The 12,848-nt window shown below is 53.3% G+C and overlaps 2 protein-coding genes across 9 annotated transcripts in view; both read left to right on the top strand.

Moving 5' to 3' along the window:
* Positions 1-7,992, top strand: part of CRTC1 (CREB regulated transcription coactivator 1) — a 44,335-nt gene extending 36,343 nt beyond the window's left edge. For 4 of the 8 annotated variants that reach the window (XM_061474687.1, XM_061474681.1, XM_061474684.1 and 1 more), the window contains 3 exons: positions 1,349-1,435; positions 2,258-2,438; positions 3,165-7,992. In XM_061474687.1, the coding sequence (XP_061330671.1) occupies positions 1,349-1,435; positions 2,258-2,438; positions 3,165-3,376 (480 nt within the window). In that variant the 3' untranslated portion in view covers positions 3,377-7,992. The remainder of the gene's footprint in view (positions 1-1,348; positions 1,436-2,257; positions 2,439-3,164) is intronic. The other 4 variants (XM_061474689.1, XM_061474685.1, XM_061474686.1 and 1 more) reach the window with 3 other exon arrangements.
* DDX49 (DEAD-box helicase 49) overlaps positions 1-12,848 on the top strand; it is a 139,765-nt gene that overhangs the window by 36,272 nt on the left and 90,645 nt on the right. The window lies entirely within an intron of this gene.

Here is a 12,848-nt window from a genome sequence, read left to right as displayed (position 1 = left end):
GGAGGTTTCAGGTGGGATGTTGGCTCAGATTTACATGTCCACTGTTGTGGGCATTGTCCAGTGGGGTTTTGGGTAGCTTTGGCTGCGTTCAGCTTTAACTGTGGTGGCTGGTCTGGTTGTTCTTATATTTCCTAGGCTTTTGCTTAATTTCCTAGGCTGCTTAGGTTTTTAAGGAGAAAGTTTGGAGCCTTTCTCTTCCCATGTAGATAAAGCAGCTGGAAGATGCTGTGCAAGGGGTTGATTTTATTTTTTCAAGATAGATACAAGCTCTCCATGAAAATGGTCTTTCAGACACCACCTGATACAGGTGCTCTTTGTCAGTAAGTTCTAAGTAAGAAGGGCTCTCTTTGTGATTGGGGCCTACAAGGATGCTGGAGAGGGACCTTCATCAGGGACTGTAGTGATAGGACAAGGGTGATGGGTTTAAACTGAAACAGGGGAAGTCCAGGATAGATCTAAGGCAGAAGCTCTTCCCTGTGAGGGTGCTGAGGTGCTGGCACAGGGTGCCCAGAGAAGCTGTGGCTGCCCCATCCCTGGCAGTGTTCAAGGCCAGGTTGGACACAGGGGCTTGGAGCAAGCTGCTCAGTGGAAGGGGTCCCTGCCCGTGGCAGGGATTGGGATTGGATGAGCTTTAAAGTCCCTTCCAGCCCAAACCAGGCTGGGATTCTGTGGTGGAGAATAACTGATAGATGGAATAGCTGATAGATGCTCATAGTGCTAGAGGGGACAGTCAAATTAGCAATGCTGAGGAATTCCTCCCAAGATCCCTGCCTTCCCTCTGCTGACAACATCCTTCACTGGGCTTTCTCCTTCGCTCCTCTGACTGCAGCTGGGGTGCAGAGACTTTAAAGTGACTGGTCAGGTTTGGTGCATTGTCTCCTTGGTGAAGCTGTGAGCATGAGGCTGCTGAAGAGGCAGCGAGTTGGGGAGCAGCTTGGCTTCACACTGTGTTCCAACATGCACTTGAATTCTGTGTGGGGGTTTGTCTTGCACCCAGAAAGCCAGGGATTCCCACAAAAGCTGATGTTGGAGTGATGTTTTTAATTCCTCGTGTTGGCGCACTCGTCTGTTTCCATAAACCCGAAGTTCTCTGTGTTCTGTGTCCTCCGTGAGGAAGTTTGTTTGGTTTCCTTGACTGTATCTTTGTGCTTTACCAAGTGTGACACGGAAGGGTTTGCCTGTCAGAGGGCACCTCTGACTGTTGCAGGGCTGCTGGGCAGTGGTGGTTACACCAACACAGGGTGCTGCTGACTGACTTGGAGCAGAACCGGTCGGACGGCTCGAGCCACTCCATGGGGACGCCTGTTTGTGAGAGTTTTGCACCATAAAGACTCTGTTTTGTTTTCAGCATTCTTCCATTCTGGGGAGTGTATTTGGTGACTCCTATTATGATCAGCAGATGACAGCTAGGCAGGCTAATGCCCTATCCCACCAGGTGAGCAAATTCATCTCGGCTTTTCAGCTATATTTCGGCCACTTTCAGCTTAAAATAAATATAGATCAACTTCTTTTCTGTGAGATCCCATTTTGGCCATAGAGTTTTACTTCCCTTCCTTTTAGTTTGCAATACTCAGGGATTTCTTTCCTTCTATTGCGTTCTTTTCCTCCCCACACTCTTTCCTCCCCCTTGTCCCTCTTCACCATCATAGCAGGTGTTTTTTAAGGGTGTTCTGCCGGGTTTACTGGATTAAACATAATGAAAATAAACCTGAAAAAAAAGCCACGTTTTTGGCCATGGTTGCATTTGGGAAGGATGCACTTGTAGGCAGTAACAATATTTACTCCTGAATTTGGCAAACAGCTCGTGCCTGGTGCCAAAACCGGGCACACAGCCTGATGCCTCCAGTCATTTGGTTGACCAGTGCCTTGATTCATTCAACTCTGAAATCTATTAGCAGGAAGAAACAAGTTGGCCTCTGAGAGGCAGCACTTGATGGGCAGATACCTGAGTTAGGAGCATGAATTCTGGGTTTTTTCCTTTATTTTCAAGCTACCTTTTCTTTTGTTCTTCTGATATCAAAAGCAACAGTTTTGGTTTTGCATCCACCCTCTCCTCATTCCCCTGCACTCTGAATTTGGCAGTAAACTACTCTGGAAAGTTCAGTGACAATAGACCATATTTTGATGAAGGAAACCTAAAGATGAATTTGTTTGCCTGCCTCTTTCAATGTTACTTCCCTTTCTTGAGCTTTGTATGTAGTTTTGTTGTATTTCTTGCTGGTTACAAGTAATAATTCCATTGTGCCTTGGTCTTCAGCTTGAACAGTTTAATATGATCGAAAACGCCATTAGTTCCAACAGCCTGTACAGCCCCTGCTCCACCCTCAACTACTCCCAAGCAGCTATGATGGGGCTCACCGGCAGCCACGGCAGCCTGCAGGACTCGCAGCAGCTCAATTACTCCAGCCATGGAAACATCCCCAACATCATTCTTACAGGCAAGGAAATCACAGCCTTACTGACATCTAAACCACCCAGTGCTGGTGCTTCTCTTCTTGCTTCAAGCCAAGAAAGCAAAAGGGCGTTGGTGCCTTCGAAGGTTGTTTCACCTTGTGTTACCAGTCTGGCTATCCCCCGAGTGCCAGGTGGCTCATGTTTGATCCCTGCAATCAGGGCTTGTTGTCCTGCAGACATTCCCTGCCTCTGAATTTACTGGCTCCTCCACCACAGTGAGGGAGAAGCTGGGAAAGCCAAACTTCTCCCTGTGCTGCTCCGGCCGCGCGCCAGCAGAGGCTTTGTCAGTGGCACATATGGGAGCGGATCTGGTCACCGTTGGACGTTTGGAAACAGTTTCTGCACAGCCCACTGAGAAAACGGCACTGCAGCCCAGATTGCAGCCTCTTGCTGATTAGAATCATGTCAGTTAAGGTTATTCCTCTTAAAACCTCAGGGGGAGGAAAGAGACTCAAGTGACACCGTGTTGTGGCCCCCAGATATATGTACAGGGATTTGGCTTTGTGTTAAGTAGTTACAGGGGTTCTGAGCTGCTCTGACCAATCTGTGCTTCATCTGGCTGGCAGTGAGGAGAGCCGTTTCTGGTCTTAAACACAGCCTTAAGTTTGATAAATTGCTCCAGAATCACTGCAAGCTGCTTTATGACTCCTGCCTGGCCAGTGTGTGTTTGCTGAGTCCTCCTAACACCTTTCTCTTCCTCTTCCCTGCAGTGACAGGAGAATCCCCTCCCAGCTTATCAAAAGAACTGACCAGCTCGTTGGCAGGAGTGGGAGACGTCAGCTTTGACACGGATTCCCAGTTCCCTCTGGATGAACTCAAAATTGACCCTTTAACCTTGGATGGACTGCACATGCTGAACGACCCAGACATGGTCCTCACCGACCCCGCCACAGAGGACACGTTCAGGATGGACCGGCTGTGAAGCGCGGACACCAGGAGCGTGGGAATGACGCTTGTTCCTGGAGCCCAGCCGAACTGGAGAGGCCAGCGGGTCAGTCGTGTGGGAACAGGAGCTGCTGAGAGCAGCAGCTCTGTCCTGTGCACCATGTACAATGAGTAAAGCTTGTCGTTCTAAGCTTGCAGCGCTGCAGACCCCTACTCCCTGTCGCGCCGTATTTCACCCCTTACCCGCTCATTGCTGTGAATGAGTAAGGAGTTTCCATCAGCAGTTTCCTCTCCAGAGCCCCCCCTCCTTTTCCCCCACCGGAGCTCCAGCGTTATGTTGTCCATTTATCCTTTGCACTAGAAAAGGGGCGGTTGGGGGCAGGCGAGGAAGGCTCAGAGCCAGGGGTAAAGCGATTCCTCCTAACGTACCAAGCTGTTGGGAGGGGGAGAAGCGCCGCTGTGTGCCCCCTCCCTCTCCCCACACTGATCCCGTGCTGCCACCCTCTGCGAGGGGCCGGGGGAGCTGCGGGAGGGGGGGATTTGGCTCTGCTTTGTGCCACCCGCTTGGTTGAGTGGAACGCTTCTCCCCTCGTGGCCAGGGTGCCCGCGGGTGCAGGTTGGTCCCTGGCTGTCACCCTCCTCCTCTCCTCATGCCCCGAGCAGGACCGAGCCCGGCAGCCCCACGGCCATTTGCCACTCAGCAGGCAACTGTCAACACTATTTTCAAAGCTTTCTTTGATTTTAATATATATGTAATATATATATTTATATATATGTATGCATATATAAGGAGCATTTCTGAGCACACACAAAAGTACTATAATTCGTTACTTGATTAGCATGAAGGAAGGATCAGAACATTTTAAAGCAGCTAAAAGAATCTAGGAGACTAACTTGCAGAGCATGTTCCTAACATTACTTTGTGAGAGATTCCTGGGCAACAGGAAGGGCATTTCTGTAGCGATGCCTGGCTCAAATCACGACTATTTCTTACGGTTTATTTTTTATTCTCATTCATTACTTATTCTGTTACCATTATTTATGATCTTTTTGTTTTGTTTTGTTTTATTTAAGTATTTGGATATTAGGAAAGTAGCTAAACTACATACAGCCAACTGAAGCACTCTACAGCATCCTTGTACAGTCCATCTTTTTGTGTTTTTATTCCAGAAATATATTATATATATTATATATATAGGTATTTTTAACTAACTGGAATTTTAAACAGATGTTGAGCAGAAGTAAGGGAGCCTACGGCGAGTCTGGATGTTTTCCTGTTGTATAGTCAAAACAGGGTGGCAGGAACCTGGCTATTCCTTCTCTCACCCTGGAGAAGAACTGGCTTGCTCCGCAGCGCTGTGTCCTCGAGCAGGTGGAGAGTCTGTTGGGCTCATAACAGATTATTTCTGTTAGTCCTTGTTCATCCTCTGGGCTGCAGTGTCATGACAGAGTAAAAACCCCACCCCCAACCCACCCCTGGGCGCTGCAGCAGGGGTGTCACCTTGGTGGGGGGCGTGAATTGATGGCGAGTCCCAGGTGTGGTTCCCAATTGGAAAAACGCCTTTAAAGACTCATGAGGGTTCCAATGGGCTCAACGCTGATTGCCAGGGGCCTGTGCAAGCATTGGCTTGGTTACACTGTGACCTGTGCAGGGCCAGAATCTGTAGGCACAGGGCCCTCCTCTTGACAGAAGTGAGGGATTAGTGTTGCTTTGAGTCTAACTAACAAATTGAAGCTCACGTGGCATCTCACACCCTGCCCTTGAGGTGAGGGGATACCTGCTAGAGCACGGCACTCCTGCACGGGAGGGGGCCAACCCTCTCAGCAGTCTGGGTTACATACACCCCAAAGAGAAGGGCCCGAGGAGTTTCCCTCTCCAGACGAGCTGGGGGTTTAGTTCCCCCCTGGCGCTGGAGTTCCGCACCCGCTCGGGGTCTGGATTTGCTGTTTGGCCCAAAGCCGTGTCCGTTCTTTCTTGTAAGCAGGACCCATCCCCTCATTGCAGCAATCCCACCCGTCCCCTTCCCCGCGAGCAGGGGTCTCCTCGCTGTAGGCACTGAGCAGTGGTGAAGGTCTGCGGAGGGGCTGGGCTGCTCCTAATGAGTTGTATTGGGTTTCTGTGTGCTTCCAGAAAGGGTGGGACACTGTCCTGAGCGCCAGGCAAAGGCTCTGAGCAGCGGCGCTGCCGGGGTCTAACCTGGGTGCGGGTTTGCTCATGTCCGTGCCATCAGTTGACCATTTGCACTAAAAAAAGATGGGTTTATTTCCCCTCAAGCTCTTTCCTTACGTGTGTCTCTTCTGTTCCCTCCCACCCGACTGGAAGGTTTTCCTGCATCCCTGTTGGAAACGTTTGGGGTTGCTATGTCAGGATTTAAGCCCGGTAGTACATGTTAACTCCTGGTGTCTGCTTATTTCAGATTGCTCATGCTTTCTTAATTTAAGGAGGAGAAAGAAAAAGGTAGCTTTGAACAGGAGGATCCCCTAAAAGACCGGGAGAACTGGGGCACGGGTGACTCGGAGTCCTCGGCTGTGGAGCAGCCGAAAGCGCAGCGCGAGTTGGATCCGCTTCCCGCAGTCCCCGTCGCTCCTCGGCGGCGTTCCCGCGTCGCGCTCGCGTTCCAATGGCTCTCCTGCATGGAAATTCTCGTTCGTGATCTGTTTGTGTTTTTATTTTGAAACCCAGAGGCACTTCAGAGTGAAGCAGCCGAGTAGGAGGCGAGATTCCTCACTGGAGACTTTGACAGGGAGCTGTTGCTAAACGCTACCTTCCCATTGGTTTGTAAACTACGCGTGTACATAAGAGATCTTGTTTATTAGACTTGTAAGTAGACATTTAAAATGGCCTTAATTTAAAAACTAACACGTCTGGATGCAACTGTCGAAATTAGGGACCATCGGGTTGAGAGGAATCCAGGTTTTGTTCCTGCCGCGCGGGGCGGAGGGCGCTGGGAGCGGGACGGGCTGAGCCCTGGGAAGTGTGCTCCATCCACCTCGGAGCAGGCACAGGCTGCTCCTAGGAGCAACCCTTTGAGAACCGGCGCAGTTACTTCAACACCTCTTGGGTTTTGCCTCCCCGAAAGCCGGGTTCCAGACGGCGTCGGGGAGGAGCTGCACTTGGAGAGGAGGTTTTCTCTCCCTCTCCCATTAAAATGTGGCTTTTTCAATGTGTGTACACACAAGGCTGGTTTGGAAGCAAACCTGAGCTGTGAGGCTGTGGCACCTCGTGGCTGCGGAAGCGTGGAGCGGATCCAAGTGCTTTTGGAACAAGTAATCTGATTTGGACAACTCAGTAGCTCTGGTTCCATTTTCATCGTGCAGGTGGAGCCGTGTGGAGCGGCTGCCCCTTCCCGTCCCGGGACAGAGGAGAGCAGAAACAGAAAGATCACTTAGCAAAAAAGAAATAGATATATATATATAAAAAGGAGTAGTATTTATAACTTTTTGAGTTAAGTGATGTTGAAGCTGTCTGGTGTCTCAAAGGGTTACTGCCCAAACGTACCTGCTGAGTGAACCCTGCCCCCTCCCAACACGTGTTTTTATAGCTATAGATAGAAATATATATTACAAAGCTCCCAAGCTAGACTGTTGCATTTGCCAATACAATGGGGAAATAACAGGAATAAACCTTCAGTGCATCAAATACTGTGATTCCCAAGTGGAAAGCCAAGCTTGTGCTGCTTGCAGGGGGCTCTGCCCTTGTACATACGGTTGTGCCGCGCTTGGCGCCGGCTCGCTATGGCTCCTGCATGGCAGCGAGCGCCGGCCCTGCAGCCCCTGCACACAGAGGTGGGGGTTTCCTTTTCAAGAGGGGAAAAGCTTTCCAGAAAGAAGGAATTGTTCATTCTTTGTACATTTTATGACCTGATTTTGAACTGAATTGGTTTTTGTTTCTTTAAATAAAAAGAAGTGTGCCTGAGGCCCGGGGGTGAAGCCAGAACAGTGCTCGTGGGTGAACCTGCAGCTAGAGAAGGAGCTGCCCTCCGAGTTTGCCTAAAATCAGCATCCCAAAACTTAGAGAATCCTTGAAACTTCCCTCAAACCCAAGCTCTGGACTGCGCTTGTTTGTTATAAGCTTGGATTTCTGTGGAAACACCTCTTGAGGCTGGAGGTCCATCCCGGTCTGAGCCCGACGCTGCCCCTGGGAACCCCCTCTGTGCATGAAGGAAGCGGGAAGCTCCCGTCCCGTCGGGATTTCGGGATTCCAACAGCGTTTATTCCTCTGCCAAGCGGCCCCCCCGTCACTGTGATGGCAATGTGAAAGCGCAGGTAGCGTTCGTTCTGTGTCCTTTGTAAAAAACAAAACCCACAAAAGCCCTTGAAAAAAAAAAGACAGAATCGATTTGTAGTTGTTCCTGTTCTTTGTATTTTTAGTTGCATCTTCTTTCTACGGCGCAGTGTAGGCATGGATTGCATGTCGGTTTTCTATGCGGGCACCATGACATTCTAACTGTGTATTATAAATCATTTTTACCTTTTTAAACGGAATCATTGTGTGGAATTTCTATACTGCAAACCAAAACACTACATTACGTACTCATTTGTGTTATTTATTTTGCTAGGGGGGGGCGGGGGGTGGTTTTGACTGTGGTGTTATCTCGCCTTCTGTGGGCTTGACCAATTTTATCAAAATAAAGGCCTAAAGGGGTAAAATAACGTTGGCTGTTTTCTTCAGTGGCTTGCCTGCGTTGTAGGAAGCATCAAGGGAAGCAGCTCCGTAGCGTAGAGAATGCGTGCAGCGAGGAAAGGCAGCTCTGTGGTGGAGCAGCTCCGCGTAGCAAGGGCTGAGGAGTGATCTGAGGCTCAGGTGTCGAGGCGATGCTGGTAACCGCATAGCGAGGCTGGAGACCTGCGTCCGAGCCTCCCCGCCCGTCCCTCCGTGCCCTGAGTTCTTCTGGAGACCCTGGAGGGGGTCGTCCCTTGGCCCAGCCCCACGGGGCTCCTCTCACAGGATCCAAACCCAAGCTCGTTCGTGGTTCTGTGGGTCTGACGTGTTCTGTAGATGCCGCTGCTCCGGAGCTGCGCCGGGCCTTCCGCTGTGTCTGAGCACAGGTAACGAGAGCAAAGAGAGCAGAGCAAGAGCAGGGGCCTGCCCCCCTTCTCTCTGCAGGTGCCAGCGAGGCTGGGACGTGGCCCCAGCCTGGCGCTCCCGCTTGTCCCCAGTGGGTTGCATCCCTGGGGCAGCCGCAGCTCCGTCACTGCTCCGTTTTGAAGGTGGTTTTGGGAGCTGGGAGGGGGTGAGGCGCTTTGCACATCAACGTGGTCTGAGGGTCCGCGTGGCAGGGGGAGGCTGGAGGTGGTGGTGCCGTTGTGGTGGCAGCTTTTCCCTGCTCATCCCGACCCTGGCTGTCTCCTCCAAACCAGCTTGACCTCTTGCTTCAAGGTTCTCTCACCTTGTCACTGAATGGGAGGCAGGGAAATGCCTGGACAGCGTTTGGTTTGCTTTATCTTGGTTCTTTCCACTTTACCTATTGCCCTTCAGTAGTGACAGGGCCATGGAGCACCCGCGGCGCGTTGGGTACCTGCTGTACATCGCCTGCCCGCTGGAGGCTCGTGGTGCTCGGTGTTGGTGTTTGCTGGGCACGAGGGTCTTGTTCTGCTGATTGTGCTTCAGTTCACTCCTAGGTCCAGCTTTAGGGTGGTGCAGTTTGGGACAGAACCCACATGCAAGAGACACGTCCTTTGTTTCTTCTGCCTTTGCAGTGTGTCCCTGTGGTGGCTGCTGGTGTGCACAGGCAGGAGCGATGATCTAATGACAGTAGTTGTGGGAGCCCTGGGGGTCACGTTTTCCTGCTGTCTTCCTCTCTCCGGGTTTTAGGAAGCTGGGATCTGCAGGCACACGTTAACGTGGCCGTCTTGGTGTTCAAGTTGTTGCTGGTTCCAGTCTCGTTTGCTTGGGCTCCGAGGTACAGATAGGAAGTTGAGCCATTGCTGTGCTCGATGGGAGCAGGAGGCAGCCCTTTCCCATCATCCTGACAGCTCTGTGTGCAGAAGGGATGGCGTTTTGACCGGGTGTAAGGGTTCCTCCTCCTCATTTGATAACAGTGGCAGCTTTGGGGTTAGGCTGGAGCTGAGCTTGAGCTTTGCTTCACCTGTGCCTGAAACCCTGGGCTGCCTTTGGAGGCAGAAACCTCCCAGGAGGGACTTGGTCCAGGTTAACGTGGGGAACGTGCACGGACGCGCCCTGGCTCTGATTGAAGCGGCGCTTCCATGAGCACGCGGCTCTTGTGGGTCTGCAAGCTGCTGGGGTTTGGTGTGTGTTGGCTCGGGTCTTCGTTGCGGTGCGTGCCGGATGGGTCAGGCGAGGCCGTGCTGGGACCAGCGGGTGTTGCACAGGTTCTGTCTCAGTGTTCGATCCTGCTTCTGCTTGATGTTGTCTGAACCCCGGGAGCTTGGGGGGGCTCCGATCTCACCCTGATCTCGCCTCCCACCTTCTGTAGGCTTTGGGGAATCCTTCAGTGAATCCATTGGGATAACCAGAGCTGAGGATGCAGCAGCTGCCCTCAGCCCCCCCCACCCCTTGTCTTGGAATTCAGGTTCCTCCAGTGGAAGCTGGATTTGAGCCTCGTAGGAACACTGCATGAAGGGAGGAGGAGGCAGAGCCACAGGAGTTGGTGCCTGTGCTGGAGAAGTCTTGGGAGTGGGAGGCCATGGAGGCTCCCGTGGCTCCGGTCCTGAATGGAGCCCGCTGGGACCCCGCTTTTTCCCACTGTGGAGCTGGGAGCCCTCCCAGCCCAGCCGGGCTTCCCCAGAGCAGAGCCCTCGCTGGCTGGGGGGGCTCGGAGCCGGGTTTGCCGCTCCCCTGGGGACGGGGAGATGAATCCAAGGCCTGCGTGGGTTCACCCCCGGCGGCTCCTCCCTGCCGTGTGCAGCGGGAGCTTCCCCCTCTCACCGCGCTTCAGCTGTGAGCGAGTCACGGGAAGGGGAGCGCTGGGAGAGGTTTGTGCTTGTGAGGGCTGGGGGAGCCCCGCGTGTGCAGGGCAGGTCCTGGGCACGGCGATGGTCGGAGCCTCGTCCCTTCAGAGCGAGCTCCAAAGGGGTATCCGTGGAGGCAGCTCCGCGCCGGGGCTCTGCTCCGGGGTGGCTCAGTCCGGCCGTTTGCTGCCGTGGGTCAGAAGAGAAGGGGTGGAAGGTCCCTGTTTGTGCACCCCCCCCCCCCCCAGGGCTGTGTTTTTGCACTGGGAGCAGCGGCGTTTTCTGTGCTCCCGGCTGGAGTTTTACAGGCTTAAACTTGCAGCAGCGGAGTTGAACCCTGGTGTGCGAAGGGCGATGTGAGTGCCCCAGAGTCTGTGCTGGGTGTTGGGAAGAGGGAGCAGCGCCCGAATGGCCCCGCTTTGGCACAAGCCCCCGTTTGACAGGGAAGGATTAAGCTTGGCTCGGTTTGGGGTTTCTAAGACGTTAAATGTAGGGAGGACAAACGGGGGGTTGGGGGGGGCTTCTGGCCTCGCACAGCAGGTGAATATGAAAGTTAGATGATAACATTTATGGGGTGAGACGTCACGGGGGCGCCGGGCTCGCTTGAACCAACCCCCTGCATCCCGAGCATCCCTGAATATCCCTGGCATGAGCATCAGCACAGGCGGAAGAGAACTGAGTGAACAGAGATAGCGACGGGTGTTGGGTCCGCAGCACCCAGCGCAGGGATGCGAACGTGGTGCTTCAGTGAGCTCTTAACTGGGAGAGGAGAGGAGATCCTGAGGTTTTGGTCTGGGGGTGGGGATGAGACCCTGTAGATGTTCCTGACGGTGCCGGAGCCCCGGTGTGAAGGATTCCCTGGCGCAGTGGGGATTAAACGTGTCCGTGCTCACAGAGGGTGAGTTTGATGTTACTGAACCCCCACGGCGCTGCTCCGGCCGCTCCTCTCCCAGCCTGGCAGCTAAAACCCAGCCTTGTGCAGTGCGTGGAGCTCGGTTGATGCGTTTCCGAGGCAGGACAAATGCTGTGCGGTTCCCTCACTGATGCAATCCTCAGCTGCAGCCGTAGTCCCCGCGGCAGGGAAGTTCTGTTTGTTGTGTTTTTCTCTGGGTGAAGTGGAAACTGGAGTTGGCTTTAAGTGTTTGCGACCCGAGACCTGATGTGAAAAAGCGGCTCGACTCAATGTACATTCTTTTCAATCCTTTTTTTTTTTTTTTTTGTGTGAAGGCTTTCGTCTTTGTATCTTTGCATTATTTGTAAATGAAATGTAATAAAAGTTCAACTGGTTTTGTCTCTGGCTGCTCAGCTTTTTCTTAGCTTCCTTTGTGGGCTGCTCTGTGGTGGTTCTCAGGGTGGAAATGGTGGCGTTGCAGTGCTCGTGTTTGTAAGGGAAGGGTGGAATTGAGTGCTGGGGGTCCCCTGGCTTCTGGCAGTGCTGAAACCCAGCTCTGTGTGAGGAAACTGCAGCTGCTTGGAGGGATGCAGGGGCTGTGACGAGTCTCGAGCGTGGAGCTGTCACCAGGAGCATCCCGAGTGGGGCCGGTGTGGTGACGGTCTCAGCTTCACTGAGGTCTCGGCTCTGGGCTGCTGCGTAGCGTTAGGGCTGTGTGGGGTGAGGAGAGCCTGAGGAGCAGGAGGTTTGAGTGTGTAAGCGCTCAGCCTGGCCCGGTTCGCTTGTCCCAGGAGTGGCCTTTACCTGGGCGTAGCGTTCACCACAGCAGCGCCTGCCATGGGTGGCTCATGGGGCTGAGCAGAGGTGCCAGGACCAGGGCAGGACGTCACGAAGGCCGCTGGGTCAGAAGGACCCAGTCCCTCCACTTGGGCAGCGGCGGCGTCGCTCTCGAGTGGAATGAATGTGCTTTGGAACCTTGTTTTGTGCTTGTCTTTGGGAAGGTTCCTCTGTGCTGGGGAACCTGCTCTGTGTGTGAAGCGTAACCGGAGCGAGTGCGCGGGATGCTGCTGGGACCAGTGTCAGTGAGGGGTTGTTCATTCCTGCGCCTGGCTCGGAGCCGTCTCTGGCCAGATCCAATTGGGAATGGGTTTCTTCGAAGCTCCTACAATGTCCCTTCCGAGCTGAGAGCCCTTTCGAGGAGATGGAAGGTGTGTTCACACCCTGCTTCTTCGGGAACGTGTTAACGGGAGCAGTATGGTCACTGCCCAGGATGGATACCTCAGCCTTGCTCTGGAGTGGAACTTGTATGGAGCTTGCAGAGCTGCACTGCTGAGTGTTCCACAGGCGCTAGGAGCAAGTTTCAGTGTAACTGACGTGAACCCCTTACCTGATGTGCTTTAGTGGGCTCTTGAGGCAGCCTGGAATGCTGCTGCTGCTTACCCAGGAGATACTGGGGATCACCCTGGTGCGGGGCTGAAGCCTTCCCCGGTTGGCAGCTCGGGAAACCCTGGGACTGCTCTTCCCAGCTCAGACAAGCACCCATGGCACCAATGGCTGCAGCACTCCCTGGTCCTTGGCTGTCCAGCTGTGGGAGTCCCAGCCTGGTGCCCAGATCCCACCTGAAGCTTTCATTTAAAGCTAACCCCCACCCACAAGGCCCAGGCAGGGCAGTCCGAGCAGAGGGAGGTGCTCACAGGAGAACATG

The sequence above is a fragment of the Pezoporus flaviventris genome, unplaced genomic scaffold (genome assembly GCF_033815535.1).
Source record: "Pezoporus flaviventris isolate CSIRO_AGI_PZ_B2104156 unplaced genomic scaffold, CSIRO_AGI_Pfla_v1 ptg000080l, whole genome shotgun sequence".
In the NCBI taxonomy this organism is placed as follows: domain Eukaryota; kingdom Metazoa; phylum Chordata; class Aves; order Psittaciformes; family Psittacidae; genus Pezoporus; species Pezoporus flaviventris.
This window is presented reverse-complemented; position numbering and strand designations above follow the sequence as displayed.